The sequence below is a fragment of the Cetorhinus maximus genome, chromosome 19 (genome assembly GCF_964194155.1).
Source record: "Cetorhinus maximus chromosome 19, sCetMax3.hap1.1, whole genome shotgun sequence".
Classification (NCBI taxonomy): Eukaryota; Metazoa; Chordata; class Chondrichthyes; order Lamniformes; family Cetorhinidae; genus Cetorhinus; species Cetorhinus maximus.
Window position 1 is genome coordinate 11,689,196 of NC_135897.1, and position 20,007 is coordinate 11,709,202.

General features: G+C 42.1%; 1 protein-coding gene across 2 annotated transcripts in view; it reads right to left on the reverse strand.

Annotated features, from left to right (window-relative positions):
* LOC144693648 (vigilin-like) overlaps nucleotides 1-20,007 on the reverse strand; it is a 77,728-nt gene that overhangs the window by 27,321 nt on the left and 30,400 nt on the right. For both annotated transcript variants that reach the window (XM_078563500.1, XM_078563501.1), the window contains exons 9-18: nucleotides 19,184-19,288; nucleotides 18,137-18,215; nucleotides 17,294-17,433; nucleotides 14,594-14,698; nucleotides 14,372-14,485; nucleotides 13,097-13,183; nucleotides 10,214-10,345; nucleotides 8,219-8,437; nucleotides 3,784-4,005; nucleotides 2,447-2,665 (exon numbers count right to left, since the gene is read on the reverse strand). In XM_078563500.1, the coding sequence (XP_078419626.1) occupies nucleotides 2,447-2,665; nucleotides 3,784-4,005; nucleotides 8,219-8,437; nucleotides 10,214-10,345; nucleotides 13,097-13,183; nucleotides 14,372-14,485; nucleotides 14,594-14,698; nucleotides 17,294-17,433; nucleotides 18,137-18,215; nucleotides 19,184-19,288 (1,422 nt within the window). The remainder of the gene's footprint in view (nucleotides 1-2,446; nucleotides 2,666-3,783; nucleotides 4,006-8,218; nucleotides 8,438-10,213; nucleotides 10,346-13,096; nucleotides 13,184-14,371; nucleotides 14,486-14,593; nucleotides 14,699-17,293; nucleotides 17,434-18,136; nucleotides 18,216-19,183; nucleotides 19,289-20,007) is intronic.

The following is a 20,007-nucleotide window of genomic DNA, read 5'->3' on the forward strand; positions in this document are numbered from 1 at the left end:
AAGAGAGGGTAGTGAATATCTGGAATTCTCTACCCAGAGAGTGGTGGAGGCTAGATCACTGAAAGTATTTAAAAAAAGGGGAGGTAGATAGATTTTTGAAATATCAGGGAGTTGAGGGTTATGAGGAGCTGGCTTGAAAGAGGAGTTGAGGCCTGGGGCAGATCGGCCATGATCTTATTGAATGGTGGGACAGGACTGCCCTATCTGATGGCTTACTCCTGCTCCTATTTCTTATGTTCTTAGTTAGTGCACCCTCCATCATCCTGGTACTCACATGACAAGTGCTGTGCTATTCAATTTATCCTCAACGCCTGTCTAACTGACAGGGATAAGAGATGTCACTGGACCCTACTATAACTGATCAATGTATTTGTGTGGTCAAACAGTTGTGATTCCAGTGAACGCCTGACCACCTAATCTGAGTACAACAGATAGTTTTTAATCTTTTATTCTGAGATAGCCTCAAGGGGAATTTAAAGATACCCCTTAGTGGCATTATTACCAGCAGGCAACCAGTCTGGATCATGAAGTGATAGGGGATAGAACATAAGAAATAAGAGAAGTGGGCCATTCAACCCTTTGAGCCTGCTCAAATAGGTCAGTTAACTCCATAATGCAAAGCCATTAAGGAGGGTGCAGAAAAAAATTCACAATAATGGTTCCAGGGATGAGGAATTTCAGTTACATGGATAGACTGGAGTAACTGGGCTGTTCTTGGAGAAGAAATCAAGAGGAGATTTGATAGAAGTGTTCAAAATTATGAGGGGTCAGGACAGAGTAGATAGGGTTCCCATTGGAAGGGTCAAGAACCAGAGGACACAGATTTAAAATGATTGGCAAAAGTAGTAATGGTGGCATGAAGAAAACATATGCTGCTTGTGGCTAGGTTCTGTAATGCAATGCCCGAGAGCGTGGTGGAGGCAGAATCAATCAAAGCCTTCAAAAGAGAATTGGATTATCTGGAGGGAAAATGTTTGCAGGGCTACGGGGAAAAAGGTGTACGTAATGAGCTGAGTAGCTCCTAGGAGAGACAGCATGGACACGGCCTCCTTTTGTGCTACAACCATTCTATGAATCTATGCTTAATGGCATATGCCACACAAAAGGAAATGTGGCTCAAGGGTTAGTTTTACATCGAGAGTTAGCTCAGGGGAAGAACCCTTCATTGTGTTCAATTCCAAATACCAGTAAAATCTCTGTTATCCGGCATGTTCCAGGAATGGGAGGCGCTGGTTAATCTAGAATGCCAGTTAACTAAGGTGCAAGATGAATTCACGTTTTCAATCCAATAGGAAAGCTCCTGATATTGTCCAGAGAGTGGCAGGGTGTTGAGTCTCGAGAGAGACGCATACGAATAGAGCGAGCGCAGCACCGGGGAAAATGGTGCTGCAGAACAGCGAGAGGCTGAGACCGGAGCAAGGGCAGGCCACCGAAAACAACTACCTGAGTTTTACAATATCAATTATGTGAGTGTGATGGGAAGCAGTGAAGATAATCATTCAGCAACAAGTATTAGCACCAACTTCTGAGGCATGAGAAACATGTCCAGTCAAAAAACAGACCCCGATTCTGATTATAACAGTGTGCCAGCTGGTACTGCACCGGATAACAGAAATTTTACTGTCAATAGTAAAATTTGCAATTTCTATAAAATCTACAGCTTGTACGGCCACTATTCATTGAAGTGTTGAACTGCTGATAAATTTGTATCGCATTTTATACCCTTGCCCTGTTCCAAAGGAGTGCAGATTCTTCTGTCTCTTGGAGGAAAATGCCATTTGGTGGCATGTGGTATAGTCCAGCCAGCCAGAGGGAAAGGTTCTCTCTGCTCAACCTCATTACTCAGATATGAGAAGGTACATGGTGGTTCATTGTGGATGCAAGATATGGTTAGAAGAATTACATATGACACTGAATCCAATGAGAATATCTGGTGTAAAACCCTCCAAAATACACAGAGAGGGACGGCAGTGTTGGGCTGGGCTAGGCTGAGTGGCAACGCCCTTCACTTGGAGATTGGAGAACTGCCAGCATCCACTGAATTGGACCTTAACATGGTCAGGAGAGGAAGGCAGGAACAAATTCCCTCCGAGCATTCACTCAAAAGGAGACTGGTACAATAACGAAATAACTAATTAAAGGCAGGGTGACATCACAATATTTGCATGCCTTTACTCAGATCATTCCAGTCTCAAGCCACATTAAGCTGCTAGATTCAGGCTCAGATACGACAGGACTTTGCAATCCCACTTAATACAAGGAGGATTTCTTTGCAAGTTTTCAGAAATGGGCACCAGCTATTATGTAATAATGGAATTGATCGTGGAATAATTTGAATCAAACCCAACACTTGGTATGCATAGCACCTCAATGGGATTTTATAATTATTGCCAGGATGACAGATTAAAGGTATCAATAAATGAGAATATTGCGCACTCATTCATACCAGATCTTCGATAATCTCCTGCATGCGTTTCTTGGCAGCCTCCACGCAATCTTTGGCACCCTTCAATGTCACCTTGTCACTCTGTGTTCCAGTACGAGGGAAGCTGACCATCACACCACCATATTCATCGGCAATTTCCCGCAAAACCTGCCCTCGGCGTATCACAAAGTATCGGTGATGTTTGGGGTCAACGGTCATTGCATCCTCTATAACATTGTCCTGCAAGGGAAAGAAATGAGGCGAAAAGCAAATGAAGAATCATCTGTTCTCATGACCCACACATTACTGCAATGTGTCTAGTTCTGGGCAACAAGCCGCCCGTGTTAGAGATTAAAAAATAGTCAAGGAATTCATTTTACACCAAGAATCATTTATACTATATTCCATTTTATATTGGTTTCTGCTAAAACAGCTGACAATATCTATAGGGAAACTACAGTCTGCTTACATTTGGATTCACATTTTCACATCCAACTGGAGACTCAAGTTCTTTTACCCATTATCATATTTAGGCACGGTCACAGTCTGTGTTGACCATCTCACATCCGGCAGCTTCCGCCCGCGCTGCCTCCCTTTTCAGGGGATGCCTCTTACTTTGGGTCTCCTCTTGAGCCCCCTACTGGAGGGTTTTCGTCCTACATCCTGTTCTGGTAACTGACCAATGAGAACTGGTTTGAGCAATAGTTCAGTGCGATATACTACTAATTCACACAGACCATGCTTGCTCCTCAGCCAATGCTATTTTAAGCAGTTCTCAGTTAGAGCATAACTGGTCTCAGCATCGCTGGACAAGGCAGAGAAATCACTATCTAACCTCCTGTGGAGGAGACATGGAAGTTACAGGGTAGGTCTAGGTAGTGATGGCCTCTAGGAGTGGAAGGTATAGGAACAAGAGTCAACCAGACAGCCCCTTGAGCCTGCTTCACCATTCAATAAGATCGCAGCTAATCTTTCACCTCAACTCCACTGTCCTGCCTCATCCCTTGATTTATTTAGAATTCAAAAATCTATCAATCTCACACTTGAATATATGCAACAATTAAGCATCCACAGCTCTTTGGGCAGAGAATTTCAAAGATTCACAATTTTGAATGAAAAAAAAAAATCTCCTTATCTCAAGGCTGAATAAGCATCCTCTGTCACAGCTCACAAAACAGAAATGGGAACTTGGGTGAAGCATTTGATGGTTGGTGGGGATGGGGGGAGAAAGAGGGGGGGGCGGTGAGGAAACTGCACCAAAAGAATTGCACCCCACCACAAGTTAGTACCTGTGGGAGAATAACTTCCTGCGATTGTTTATTTTGTTAGTGTCCAGTCTAAGGCAGAGCAAGTCTTACCAGGTTCTTTATTAGGATTTCCAGTTCTTTCTGAGCCTCTTTGACAGCTTCCTCCGTACCTACGATGGTGATCAGCTCTTGATCTTTATCATCTGCTGTAGGGAAAATTATCCGAGCTCCAGTGTTATCCCGCACCTTACGGATGTTGGCACCACCACGTCCAATCAGGAACTTGTGGTACTCTGGCTTGGCGCGCAGCTCACTGGTATGGTTCTTGATTTGCTGTATAAAGAAATGCACATTATTTAATGATGGAATTGTTCCATTTTTGGGTGGTGGTACTGGGCGACAGGAGTGATGGGGAGCAGATCCAAGATCTATTAAACCCCAGAATAAAGACAGAAATGATTCAGATCCAAAGTAGGAGAGATAATTCACTGGGTACAACTTTGCCACAGATCAGTTACCTTCAACTCCAGAATATTGCAGCCTTTACATACCACATTATTTTATTGGTACTCTGTTACTACTGCTTCCCATTCAACCTTCTCTACTCCTTTAAAGTTCTAATTGTCGGGCCTTGTGCTTTTTGCCATCGCCACAACCTCAGTGTTGACATTAAGATTGCCAGCATGCTTGGTCCCCTCCCTCAGGGTTTCAAAACTAATTCCATGCCCTCTCCAATCCTTCTTTCTCTCTGGAATCCACTAGTTTTTAAAAGAGTCAAACTTGGCATTGCATATTCATAATGTCCTGATTTACCTCCATTTTCTCTGGAACTTTCAGAATCTAGATGCTGGCAGCTCTAATCATATATGTGGTTTAATTGAGAAACAAAGAACTTAAAAAATAGGAGTAGGGATAGGTCATTTGGCCCTTCGAGCCTGCTTTGCCATTCAATAAGATCGTGGCTTCAACTTCACTTTACTGCCTACCCTCCCTAATCCTTGTAAATCAAGGAAATCGGTTTAACCCAACCTTAAATTTATTCAATGACACACCACAACTGCTCTTTGGGGTAGAGAATTTCAAAGATAAACAACCCTCCAAGAGAAGAAATAAGGACCCTTATTCTGAAATTGTGCCCAATTTCCAGATTCCCCTGAGGAGTAACATCCTCTCAAGTGAGTCAATCAGTACTCTGTCAATCCCCCTCAGAATCTTATATGTTTCAATAAGAGCATTCATTTTTCTAAACTCAAAAAAAGGAGTATAGGCACAAACTGATTACTGTTCCTTTAAAGCATGCTGACTCTGATTATATTATGACTTTTGAAATGTCCTGCTACTACTCAATCCCAATCACAGATATTAGGGTCACAGGTCTATAGTTTCCTGATTTCTTTGTCTCCGTCCTTTCTCAAAAAAGGGCATTACAAATGGGGTTTTTCAATCTGCTGGGGTCTTCACAAAATCCAGGGAATTTTGGAATATTACAACCAAAGCATCCACCATCTCTGCAGCCACAACCTTTAAGACCACAGGATGTAAGCCATTAGTTTTCTTAGTACTTTTTCCTTTAGTGATCATGAGTTTCTTCCTCCCTTTTGTCCCTTGATTTTCTACTATTCTTAGTATGTTTTTTTTCGTGTCCTCCACCGTGAAGGCTGATACAAAATACTTGTTCAAAGTTTCTGCCATTTCCTTGTTTCCTTATATCAATTCCCCAGTCTCATCCTCTAAGGAACCAATGTTTACTTTGGCTACTCTCTTCCTTTTTATCTACTTGTAGAAGCTCTTACTGTCTGTTCTTACAAATAGTTTATTCCCATGTTCTAATTTCACCCTTATTTTAAAGTTATCTTTTGCTGATCTCTAATATTTTCCCAACCTTCTGGCCTATTACTAATCTTTGTATCATTGCAAATCTTTTTTTACTTTGACACCACCCTTAACTTCCTTAGTTAGCCACAGCTGGTTCAACCTTCTTGCAGAATCTCTCTTTCTCAATACATACCTCCTTAAATGCCTGCTGTTTATGTACCATATCATTTTTTCCCCCAGTCTACTTTGGCCAGCTGTTTTCATCTCTTTGTAATTGCCTTTATTCAAGGCACTAGTTTCAGACCCAAAGTTTCTTAGAATTTCACGTTCAACTTAAGGGTGAGAAACTATCAAAGGACATGACAGATTTTGAACAAATATTTTGTGTCCGTCTTCAAAGCAGAGGACACCAAAAGCCATCCAAGAATAACAGAAAAATCAAGAAACAAACAGGGGGAGGAACTTAAAGCAATCAGGAGAGGAAAAATCTTTTACTATGAGACAATTAATTAATTTTGTCTCATTACACATTATCAGATCTAAAATAGCCTGTTCTGGTTGGTTCCAGAACGTATTGTTATAACAAAATGTCCTAAATATGAACTCATCCCCAACAGTTGCCAATCTACAAGATGACTAAAACTTCCGACGATTATTACAGCACCTTTCTTATAGGCCTCTGCAATTTTGAGATTTATACTCCGTCCTACAAGGTAACTAATGTTAGGGGGCTGATAAAAACTACTCCCACCAGTGACTTCTTTCCCTTGCTATTTGTTATCTCCACCCAAACTGGTTCTACATCTTGATCTTTTGAACCAAGATTATTACTCATTATTGCACTGATCTGTGCTAAGAAGGTCAAGTTGCTGAAATCAGCAATGCTGTCAGGTGAAAAATGTTTCATAACAATGACCCATTTCCATTGTGAAAGTCGTTCTGCGTTCAACCATTCAACAGTTTGCATGAAGGTCAATGTTTTCATTTTAAATCAGACACTCAGTAGAATCCCAAGGGTTCAGTCAACCATAAAAGAGGAAGGAAAAGCAAATTACTATATTCACTGATTACAAGCAAAATGCAGCATAAGAGGGTTGTGTTCATTGACTCGCAGCTACTCCAGTGGAGGGGTGTTTAGGAATGGTAACTGTCAGCCTGTGCAAATCATCAATGCAATTTCCGAGTTACTATGTAGAAACACTCCCAACGATGTTTCAAGGATCTTGTATTTGCTTTTCCAGATTAAGTCAGCAGTTATTTGTTTCATATGTCCTATGGCTTATGTAACTTGTGTAAATTATTTATTGGTTGGCCTATGTCCTTCCTAGGCCAACAGTAGGCAAGTGATCAGAATCAGGTCTTAGATCATAAAAAAGACAGGCCGTAATTATACAATCCCTTTCACTGCCTCAGGGGATCACAAAGCTCCATTCACCTAATTAATTATTTTTGAAGTGAGTTGTAATATAGGAAACATGTTCAGCCAATTTACACACAGCAAGGTTCCAAAAGCAGCAATGAAATTGATCAGGTCATCTGTTTTTAGGTATTGGTTGTGGCTACAAGAACAGATCAGAGGCTGGGAATTCTGCAGTGAGTAACTCACCTCCTGACTCCTCAAAGCCTGTCCACCTCTACAAGACACAAGTTAGGAGTGTGATGGAATTCTCCCCAACTTGCCAGGACGAGTGCAGCAACAATCAAGAAGCTCGATACAAGCCAGGACAAAGCAGCCCACTTGACTGGCACCCCATCCACCGCCTTCAACATTCACTCCCTCCACCACTGGCAGGAGTATGTACCGTCTACAAGATGCACTGCAGCAACTGACCAAGGCTCCTTAGACAGTATCTTTCAAACTTATTACCTCTACTACCTAGAAGGACAAGGACAGCAGGTGCATGGAGACACCACCTGCAAGTTCCCCATCATTCTACTTGGAACTATATCGCTGCTCCTCCACTGTCGCTGGGTCAAAACAAACAGCACTGTAGGTGTACCTACACCACATGGCCTGCAGTGGTTCAAGAAGGCAGCTCACCACCACCTTCACAAGGGCAATTAGGGATGGCAATAAATGCTGGCCTAGCCACTGATGCCCACATCCTGTGAACAAGTATAAAAAAATTAACCAGGATACTGAAGAGAAAGAGTGCCATAAGATTGTTTATGCTCACCCAAGGGCCAATGGGCTTTTGTTTAACATCTCATCTGAAAGATGGCATCTCCAACAGTATGGTACTCCCCTAGTACGGCACTGGAGTGTCAGCCTCGATTACAAGCTCAAATCTCTAGCATGGGACTTGAACCCAAAACCTTGGCGAGAATGATACCCAATGAGCCATGGCTGACAGCTCATGCCTGGATGAAGGAGCACAATGATGTTCTAGAGTATTTCACCCACATTTCTTTATAGTATCTCTCCTTCCCTCTTCTAATCACACCCAAGATTGGCAACTCAAGCGTGTTCTAAAAAGAACGGTGTACAACGTGGTACAGTGGCACCCCCACTTTATAATGGCAAAAAAGTACAAAAGAAAATACTGCTGGATGCTGAAAATCTGAAATAAAGTAGAAAATGCTGGAAACGGAAATCCAAAATATTCCAATGAAAGGTTTCTCACTTGAAACATTAACTGTTTCTTTCTCTATGAATGCTGCCAGCTCTCCACGATTCTGCATGACCTGCTGAGTATTTCCAGCATTTTCTGTTTTTATAGCACAAAAGTACCTTTTCTTCAGCCAAGTGAAGGAGCTGTTTCTTGGCCTTGTCAACCTCCTCAGTAGATCCCCTGATGGTGACTGTATCACTGCCTGACCCTTCAGTAGGGAAGTGGATGTGCACTCCTCCGCACTCTTCCATGATGGAACGGACAAAGCGACCCTTTGCACCAATCAGAGAATTGTGGAGTTTGGCAGGAATGCAAACTTCAACTTCTGTGATGTTGGCCTGGAGTGTATAAAAAAAAACGTTAATATTGATGAAAAATTCTATTTGGAGCGAATTCTTATACTTGTTAACAAACTAAAGAAACAAATGTTGGGGGATGGATTCAAAGTATCCAGTGTAGGCAAAGAAAGCTTACTCGTCATCAGTCCTGGCTGGATTTAAACCTGGTCCAAAGAATGAAAACTCATTCGCTGTCCAGTCTCCCCTGCCCTTTGCTCCCCTAACACAATGGTAGTAGTTGATGTTATTGCTGGCTGGGGAATTTAGAACAGCAGGTCACAATCTCAGAGTAATGGTTCGGCCATTTAGGACTGAGATGAGGAAAAGATATTTTTAGTCAAAAGTTTGTGAATCTTTTGAATTCTCTGCCCCAAGAACAGTGGTTGCTCAGTCACTAAGTATATTCAACACAGAGATCAATAGTTTTTTGGGTACTAAGGAATATGGGGGGGATAGGGTAGGAAGTTGGAGTTGAGGGAGATGATAAGCCAGGGTCTTGTTGAATGGCAGAGCAGGCTTGAAGGGCCAAATAGCCTACTCATAATCAAAGAATGGTTACAGCACAGGAGGCCATTTGCCAGTTGATTCCCTGCCAGATCTCTGCAACAGCAATTTAGCTAGTCCCAAACCCCCGCCCTTTCCCCATAGCCCTGCATTTTATCCCCCCTCTTCAGTTATGTCATTTGCAAATTTGAAATTATGCCAGTCCACTCAAATCTAAGCCATTAATATACATCAAGAAAAGCAGCAGTCCTGGTACTGACCTCATGGAACCCCACTGTAAAACTTCCTCCAGATTAAAAAAACAACTGTTCATCACTTCTCTCTGTTTCATGTCACTCAGCCAACTTTGTATTTTTTGCTGCAACTGTCTCTTTTATTCCATGGGCTTCAACTTGTGTTAGCAATTGTGGGCATTTTATCAAACGCCTTTTGGAAGTATATATAGACCACATCAATCACATTATGCTCACAACCTTCTCTATTACCCTCTATTATTTCAAAAAACTCAAATCTAGTTAAACTCCTGCTCCTATTTTTTTTTATGCTGATCTTTCAAAAGCAATGCAACTTTGCACAGATAGCTTCAAAGTTTTGGGGTGGGAGGAAAAGGAAAACATCACAAGATTCCTTTGTCCACAGGTACTATGGTCAGATGAGCAGTTCAGAGTGGCATTCACCGATAGAGCACTTTTCTACACCCTGCAATCAATACTGTTCTGTGATTGCTTACCATAACACAAAGGAGCAGCTCCCACGTAGGCCATTCTCAATTTTTTCCCTCCCTAGTGAAAGTAGCACAAGTCTGCCCAAAGCCTCATCTGAGTTCAGCTCTTGCCCACCAAGTTCCCAGATAAAATTAATGAAGCTTTTCAAAATCATGTGTTGAATGTGGAAACACCAACCCTCTGCTTCAATCAACTAAATCAGTTCTCTTGTACTAAAGTTAAACCCTGCTCTCAAAACGTTGGGAGTGAAGGTGACAATTCCATCTGTCCTCAAACTTTTCAACAATGCCAGCCCTTGCCCCCAACACCCCCCCAGACCACCCACCACCTATTTTGCTCCCAGGGTGGCTAAGCATTACAAGCAACAGAACAATTGTTTGTGGAATCATCTTGGAATTTCTCTTCAGGGGTTTATACAGTTTAAAAACCTGGCTGTATAGAGTAATAGCGGGAGAAAATATCACCTCAGACAAAAAAAAAGTATGAATCTCCTCTTGCGAAAAAAGCTAAACGAATGCACTGTAAACTAGCTGAAAGCAATTCATACCAATTCCTTCTGGATGGCCAGGATCCTGCTGCGAGCCACTTCACAGTTGGATTTCTTTCCTGTAATAACGATCATCTCAGAATTGCTGTTTTCTGCTGGCAAATCAATCTTTGTATTAGTTTCCTCACGGATCTGGAAAGAATAGAAAAACAATGAGCAAATCTCTTGAAGTTCAGGAGAACTCTTCCTAGTTTTGGAAGCCAAGACTGACGGCCATCATCATGGGAACATAATAAACATTTCTCACTAGACACAACAGGGCTGGCGATGCTCCTCAGGAAAGGGTTGTATTATGACATCCAAATAGTAAGTGCCTAGTCGATGACTCATTGGACATTAGATTAAATCCTTGTAAATTTAAAGTAAGGCTAAAATTACTTATAGCTAGGTTTCTTATTTGAAACTGGGTCTTCTCCATTTGTGCTCAGGAGATGCTGAAATTGTGAAAAGTCAACAGGCTTTTGGCCACATTTTTCTAAGTCAGAGCTAGGAGATTGGACAGATAGGGACAAACCCTTACTCCCAAAGAGAAAATTCTATTCTCTAAATTATAGCGCAAAAAAAAAGCTTAAAAAGTCAACATTTCTCAACAACGCAAGGCTGGAATGAATGCAAGAATAGTTCATCCTTCTGTGTCAGCGCTATATAGTTTGGCACTGAACCCTGCTCAGCAGGAAGATTTGATCCCTTGTTACCAGATTGCCCAACATTAATCTCAAGGCAATGACAAAATTGGTTTTTTTGGCATTATAGGTTCTAGTAAGCGGATGAAGCAGGAAAGATCAATAGAAAGAAAAAAGGAGGGAAGAAATACAGGCAAGAAATAAAGAATATTTAAATAGCACCTTCATGTCCCTAGTAGAAACACTGGATGCCAGACTTGAGAATATTTCAGACAACAATTTTTAATACTTTCATAGATATTAAATAGCTCATGTTGCATCACACTTCATGTAGCATTTTTTCCATTGCATTTCATTGATTACAAGCTTATTGTAACAAAATAGCAGTGAGGAACACCCTGGGAGATCTGATTAATAAATATTTAGATATAGACAAAGAATAAATAGGCAAAAGCATCAGTCCATTTTAATCAATCGCAATTTGACAGCGAGCCTGTAAGGGGATATTAGCACAGGAGGCCAAAAACTTGATCAAAATCTTCGGGTTTTAAAGGAGCATCTTAAAAGGGGGAAAGAGATGGAAAGGCAGAGAAGTTTTGGGAAGGAATTCAAAGCTTAGGGCCTGAAGGTGCAGCCACCAGTGGTGGGGCAATTAAAGTTAGGGATGCACAAGAATCCAAGAGGTTTGTAGAACAGGAAGTAGAGGGAGGCCATGGAGGGATTTGAACACTAGGATAAGCTATTAGATTGCTTAGGCACAGTAAATACAGCAGATAGGGACAGAGGATTGCATGCCCCTAACAAAGTCTGCTCAATTTTCTGTCCATCAATTTAAAGGTGTAAAACTGGACAAAGTCATGAATTTCACTCCACACTCAGAATATTCAATGTCTAGAAGTGGACTTTTGCCCCAGACAAGGCATGAATATTAACAGAGCAGTTTAAAGACTTTGTGTTACAGATAAAATCCCAACTAAAAATAGCCTGGATTGCTGGTAATATGCATCATATGTTTGGTAGTTATCCAATGCTTTATGCAGAATTGGTGATATAATCCAGTGCCTGCTCATCTTTGGAGAGTTGGGTTACTTCCATGAAGTGGAATTAGACATTAATAAGATATGATGTCAGTGATTCACATCCAGTCTAAAAATCCTCCTACACGCTAATAAATCCAATGTTGTAACATACAATGATTGTCGCTGAACCTGGTCCTTCACTCAAGATTTTCCAAGGAAATTAAACCAGGAAAGGTGCAAGCTGCAGAGATCCCATCCACTGATTGAATGAACTTATAGTTCCACAATTCTTTGATGCAAGGCCCATATACAATTTTATGTTGATAATGGTCAAGGAATAAAAAAGTAGAGAAATGACATTTCACAGGCAATGTTCTGGTTGAGTATTAGTAGAATACTTTTCTGCTACAAGGGTTTATTTAATGTCTCTTCTCAACTAATTTTCACTAGCACTGTATAAGTCTTTAGTTGGTAATGTTGATATAACTGTCTAAGGTAGACATCTTGCATTCTTCTCATTGTGCCTAAATAGATTAACCATCCACTGAACCCTAGGGCATAAAGTTTGATCTAGCAACAATACAACTTAGCAAGGACCTTACTGAGAAACCCATCTGATCGCTTCAAGAAAGCAAGACAACTGCATATGGTGTCGAGTGTACTTGCAGTCATTTCAAAAGCTGCCAGCATAAATGAAGGCTGGCAATTTGGGCAATAAAGGAAAAAAGTCGTTAGCTGCTTCAAGTTACTTCTTCTCACCTGTGCCAAAATGGTCCGTCAGATAGGAGCATCAACCTTAAATTACCTTAGGTGTCAATCCAATACTGCAGTTATAGGTAAGTTTTTAAAAAAAAAACTTCTTGAGGTAGCCTATAACTCCCTCAAGCTCACATTAGCAGCTGTGATGCAGAATGATGCAAAGGTCAGATGCCAAAGAATACCCCTGCATCTATTGTGTGGTTTCATGAAGGCTGTTATTTAAACAGAACTCCAAGTCTATCCATTAGGTTAATGCAATTCACCCAGTCTTCTTAATTGGTCTGGAGTGATATCAAAAGCTTTAATTTTATAAGAAAACAACATTGCTGCTGCCAGACCACTGAATGCTCCCCTCCTTCCTTCAAAATCAATTATTAGAACTTCCCAATATAAACAAGGCTTTCTCCTATTATCTTGCTCTCCGGCTTGATTTCTCTTTTACCCGTTTCTTTCTTGTAGACAAAGGGTCACCACACACATACCTTCTTGATATTTGCTCCTCCTTTTCCAATGATATTTTTGTGAAACTGCTTGAAGATGGGCACGGAAACAGAATAGCTATTCTCCACCTAAATTTAAAGAGAAAGTGGAAGACAAATCAATAGTAACACCAGTGAAATGCCCACACACAAGACATTGCTTTGGCCAGGAATAATACATACATTCCAACTCAGGCCTTTCCCAAACTACTAAAATAATGGAAGCTTGAGAGCCCCAGGTGGCATCCGAGAACCCCAGCTTCTAACATGTAGCAAGGCATTGGAGAGAGTACAGAGGAGATTCACAAGAATGATTCCAAGGATAAAGAACTGGAGCTATGAGAACAGATTGGACTCTTTTCCTTGGAGAAAAAAAGGCTGAGAGGAGACTTGATAGAGATATTCAAAATCAAGAGCGGTATGGACAGGGTAAACAGTGAAAAACTGTTCCCACTCAAGAGAGCATCAAGAACTAGGAAGGCATAGATTCAAAATAATTGGCAAAAGGAGTAAATGTGGTACGAGAAAAAACTTTTTCACCCAGAGGGTGATTGGAGTCTGGAACAAACTTCCAGAAAGGGTGGTGGAGGCATGTTCGATCAAGGTATTCAAAAGGGAATTGAAAAGAAAGAATGAATGTGCAAGGTTACAGGTATAAGGCAGGGGAGTGGGACTGGGTGGAATGCTCTTTCAGAGAGCCAGTGCAGACTTGATAGGCTGAATGGCCTCCTTCTGCACGGTAAAGATTCTGTGATACTGTTTTTTGCTACATTGGTTAAATGACTTGCAATCTCAGGAGCGAGCACTTGTTTTCCTGTGATATCCAGCATTTCACACATTGATGTACTAACAAGGGAGGTCACTGTGGCTTTCAAGTCTTCTCCTTCACTATAGCTGGGACAAAATCCTGGAACATCTCCCTCATAGCACTGTGTGGTTGTACCTATGCCAGATGGACTGCAACGGTTCAAGAGTAGTTGACCTTCTCAAGGACAATTAGGGATGATCAATAAATGCTGGTCGTGACAGCAACGCTCACATGCTAAGATTTTAAAAAGATGCGAAACCATCCCACTACTAATCTTTCTACCAGACTGATTAACCCTGCAGCACAACGCTCCCTTGCTCCACCCCACTCATGCCTCATGGCAGAGGATATACACTTTTCAATATCCAACACTGTGCAGGCCTTGCTTTGTGCATGGTAAAGACTATCCTTCCCCCTCTACAGTCTTCCCAGGCCTGCCCTTCATCTTATTGCATTGTGCAGCCACTTACCAGTTCAGCCACGATTTTCTGCAGGAACTTGGCACATTTTTCTACCTCATTTTTGGGGCCACGCAACTGCACAATGTCACTCTTTTGACTTGGATCCGGGAAATTAATAACGACCTAATTTGGGGGGAGTTACATTCAGACAGTCAATACAGCAGGCATCCAAACATGCAAATTAGAACAGAAAACCAGGTTGATCAAAATTACAGCTCCTTGCATGGTTACCTCAGGGAACTTGTCACGGATCTCCTTGACCTTCTCTCCCTTCTGGCCAATGATTGTACGATGAAAACGATGCTCAATGATCAAATCCTTGGAGCGTTCATTTTCCTGTGAATCATAAAGATGTTTTCAATCGTTAAGAACAGACTGTGAAATCATTATTTATTGCCTTCAACTGTCCTCTCAATACTGAAATGCATAGGGTTCACTTCAATGACTGGGGACCGGAGCACTAGGCAGATCCTAGATCTGATGCCTGCTCCGTGCTGAGTTCGCTGAAGCAGGAGTATAGATGAGACAATTGGTCTCAGGTGTCCCACTGGGGGGGCGGGGGGGAAATAATGGCATTCCTAGTCCTGACAACTCTAGTAACACCTAATAGAAGCACACCAAAGCAGAGACAGCCTTACACTGCATTATCTGAACTGGTCAAAGCAGAACTATTTTATTATCTAACTTGCATTGATGTGAGTGTGCTAGATGGCAACATTGTGTGCCAAGAAAAAAAAAAGTTCCCTTCCAGAACTGATACTCTGAACATAAAAGGCCAACAAGCTACTTTCACTGTAGTAACTCTCGTGCTCAACTCCGTTCACAGCAGGCTTATAGGCAATACTGAACTCTCATTAGAAAGATTACAAATTTCCTCTATTGGGTCAATGTACAATGTGATGTGATATAATACCAGACAGACCAAAAAGTCTAAGAATTTGATGCACAGTCTATTTTGAGTCAGCAGATCTTAGCCAAATCAGCAATTGGGGTGCTAACTGGCCTCAGCCAATTGGACTAGTGACCAAGAAACCATCCAATGCTTCCAGTCCCAATCACCATCAAATAATCCTTCTTTGCATGCCGCTATTGAGTGATGGTGGGGTAGCTGTGAAGTCTTCCACGGCCAGATAGGATGCCAATATTCCATAAGACATAGGAGCAGAAATAAGGCCATTAGGCCCATCGAGTCTGCTCCGCCATTCAATCGTGGCTGATAAGTTTCTCAACCCCATTCTCCCACCTTCTCCCCTTCCCAATCAAGAACCCATCTATTTCGGTCTTAAATACACTCAATGACCTGGCCTCCACAGCCTTCTGTGGCAATGAATTCCATAGATTCACCACTCTCTGGCTAAAGAAGTTTCTCCTCATCTCTGTTCTAAAAGGTCTTCCCTTTACTCTGAGGCTGTGCCCTCGGGTCCTAGTCTCTCCTACTAATGGAAACATCTTCCCCATGTCCACTCTGTCCAGGCCTTTCAGTATTCTGTAAGTTTCAAACAGATCCTCCCTCATCCTTCTAAACTCCATCGAGTATAGACCCAGAGTCCTCAAACGTTTCTCATATGTTAAGCCTTTCATCCCTGGGATCATTCTCGTGAACCTCCTCTGGACCCTCTCCAGGGCCAGCACATCCTTCCTGAGAAACGGGGCCCAAAATTGCTCACAATATTCTAAATGTGGTCTGACCAGAGCCTTAAAAAGCCTCAGCAGCACATCCCTGCTTTTATATTCTAGTCCTCTCAAAATAAATGCCAACATTGCATTTGCCTTCCTAACTACCAACTCAACCTGCAAGTTAACCTTAAGAGAATCCTGGACTAGGACTCCCAGGTCCTTTTGCAATCCAGATTTCTGAATTCTCTCCCAATTTAGAAAATAGTCTATGCCTCTATTCTTCCTACCAAAGTGCATGACCTCACACTTCCCTACGTTGTATTCCATCTGCTACTCCTTTGCCCATTCTCCTAACCTGTCCAAATCCTTCTGCAGCCTCCCCGCCTCCTCAATACTACCTGTCCCTCCACCTACCTTTGTATCATCTGCAAACTTAGCCAGAATGCCCTCAGTTCCTTCATCTAGATCATTAATGTATAAAGTGAAAAGTTGTGGTCCCAACACTGACCCCTGCAGAACTCCACTAGTCACCGGCCGCCATCCTGAGAAGGACCCCCTTATCCCCACTCTGCCTCCTCCCAGACAGCCAATCTTCTATCCATGCTAGTACCTTGCCTCTAACACCATGGGCTCTTATCTTGAGCAGCCTCCTGTGCAGCACCTTGTCAAAGGTCTTCTGGAATTCCAAGTAGATAACATCTATTGGCTCTCCTTTGTCTAACTTGCTCGTTACCTCCTCAGAATTATTCAGACTCAGTGACAACTTGCATTTATCTAGCACCTTTAATGTAGAGAAACAAGGCATTTCATAAGGGTGTATTAAACCCCTTCCAAACCCATGACATTTACCACCTCAAAGGACAAGGACATGGGAGCACCACCACCTGCAAGCTCCCCTCCAAGCCACACACCACCCTGGCTTAGAACTATAATCGGCATTCTCTCATTGTTGCTGGCTCAAAATCCTGGAGCTCCCTTCCCAACAGCACTCTGGGTGTTCCTGCAACACATGGACTGCAGCAGTTGAAGGCAGCAGCGCACCAGCGCCTTCTCATGGGCAATAAATGCTGGGCTAGCCAGCGACACCCATGTGCCAGGAAAGAATTTTTAAAAATCTGATGCCAAGCTAAGGAATTGTAAAAAATTTATGAAGACACTGCGCATAGAAATCTGTGCATGAATATCTAAACCTCAGCAGCACTGCTGTCAGCTAAAGGCCATTACATAGGAATTAGAATTTGCAGCCACAAGAGATTGAAGCAGTTTGCTCCCATTAAACAAAATCAACGTGTCTTTCCATGGTCCTCTGCTCACCATTCTGGACGCAAGATCCAACAGCTCCTTCTTGGCATCTTGAACTCCCTGAGGGTCTCCTTCAATCCGGATTAGATTACTCTTCTCATTATCAGGGGGGATTCGCACTAAGACTTTATACTGATCCTTGATACGATTTACTTAGAGAAGGAAAGAGCAAAAGAAAATTTAAAAAGTCAGTCATTACATCAAAATCCAGGTGTTTGGACTCTTGTTCTATAGATTATGCTAAACTTCAATGCTGTAACAAATGACAAAAAAAGACTGAAGTAGAGTTAATAGCTCTATAGAAATTTTCTCCTGTTTAACTGGGCCCAGCTTTTAGCCGTTATGAGGGGAGCCACTGGGATTTGAAATCAGGTTCTTGTGTTCAAAATGCAACTTCAAACCACTGCCAAAATGTCAAGTTCATATTTATCCAGTGTGCCATGTCAAGTCTGTATTTTTTTCTCAATAACAGAAATGAACAGGAAACAGATTGGTATACATTTTAGTGTATATTACCCATTGACCGAGCTCATGGCATCAAATCCCACAACCAACCCATCATTCAAATTTTTGAGGGTTCCCTACTTTTGCATATTTCCAGAACACCATCAGTTACACAATACCAGGCTCCTCTGGGTCTCTGCCCTATACCCACTTCACAAGCATAGATCAGAGGGATATTAAAGATGAGCTCTAATCTGACATGCAGGAGTAATGTGACACCTTAGTGCATCACAAGCACCGACTGTGGGAGTGAATGGTGGGCTATTGCTACCTGTCTCCTAAGAGTGAGTGACAGACTATCAACTGCATAAAAAATTTCATCAAGGGCTATTCATATTTGTACACACTTACTGTTTGTTCCATTCTTTCCAATAAGGTGGCGGTGAAACTTGGGATCAACTGTTAATTCAGTGTAATCCATGCGATTCACCTGTAATTAAAATGTTAACACAAGCCGATTAGATCTCAACACAACCTGTAGACCAAGTAAATCTACAGACCATCTACTCTCCTCAACAGCCATACACAGTCTACCATGTGTTACATCAAATCTGCACCAAAGCCCACACAGGATTTACCTTCCATTAAAATCTCCTTGCAGTCTACCCTGTACTTTACCAACCTTCGAAGCAGGCTTACAGTATGGAACTCAAATAAATGCCGCTAAAAGCATGAAATACAAATTACAGAAAGCAAATAAAAAACAGATAATGCTGGAAATACACAGCAGGTTGACAACATTAGAGGGGGCAAAGTAAGTTTATCCACCTTTATCAAAGCTGTATCCCCACCACAAAAATCTAACTTAAAGTTAACCTATCTTCATCTCATCAGATATTGATGGACCTGCTGTGTATCTGCAGCATGTTTGATTTTCAGTTCTAAGCAGTCTCCCATCCCTTATTCTGTATTTCCCCCCCCACCATTTACCACTCCTGCTATTCTTGACATCCCTCAAGTGAGAAAATTCCAACTCAATGCTTTGGAGCACTCTTATGTATAGTTCTCTGCTGTGGTTGTGTGTCCACTGAGAAGTGGGTTGAATTTGGGAGCTTAAACCTCATTTCACTCAATTCCTGTCGGTCTCAGAAGGCTGGTCGCTCTTTAACCAGGTCAGGCTGAGTTCCCTAGGTGCAGCTATGATGTGGAACAATGTGCAGTAAAACCTTCCTAACTCTATGACAGAGATAATCTGCAACATCTTGTGTCTCTCTTGCTCATCTTTTACATTACTCTTTGAAATACAGCCGCCAAAAAGAGGTTCACTTTATAAACCGCTTTAAAAATAGCAGTGTTTAAAACACCCACGTAATCAACATTTATCATAATCCTGCTTCAAGTTACTGAGTAAATTTCACTGTTTCAAGTCCACTGTGATTGTTTCTCTCCAATACTCACCAAATCCTGCACAACATTTTCAATTTGCTCCTGAACTTGTTTCACCTCCTTGGTTGGGCCCTCCAGACAAATCTTATCCTCACCATCAGTGAATTCAATGTATACCTGTACCAAGAGTGAAGATGAAGAATAAAATTACATTTCAGCCTCAAGTTGCTCAAAAGTAGGTTGTGAATTATACACACCAGGTAGGAGAGTGAGTGAACAGACGACTGAACAAACTCAATGCAAAAAAAAAAGGACTGGTCGACAGGAGCTGCCACCTCTCTACCACAGAGAATGGAATAATCCAAGAGAGGGAGAGAAAGAGAAAGAAAGAGAGAGAGAGAAAGAGAGAGAGAGAAAGAGAAAGAGAAAAAGAGAAAGAGAGAGAGAGAGAAAGAGAAAGAGAAAAAAGAGAAAGAGAGAGAGAGAGAAAGAGAGAGAGAGAGAGAGAGAGAGAGAGAGAGAGAGAGAGAAAGAGAGAGAGAGAGAAAAAGAGGGAGGGAGAGAGAGGGAGAGAAAAAGAGGGAGGGAGAGAGAAAGAGGGAGGGAGAGGGAGAGAGAAAGAGGGAGAGGGAGGGAGAGAGAGGGAGAGGGAGAGAGAGGGAGAGGGAGAGAGAGGGAGAGGGAGAGAGAGGGAGAGGGAGAGAGAGGGAGAGGGAGAGAGAAAGAGGGAGAGGGAGAGAGAAAGAGGGAGAGGGAGAGAGAAAGAGGGAGAGGGAGAGAGAAAGAGGGAGAGGGAGAGAGAAAGAGGGAGAGGGAGAGAGAAAGAGGGAGAGGGAGAGAGAAAGAGGGAGAGAGAGGGAGGGAGAGAGAGGGAGGGAGAGAGAGGGAGGGAGAGA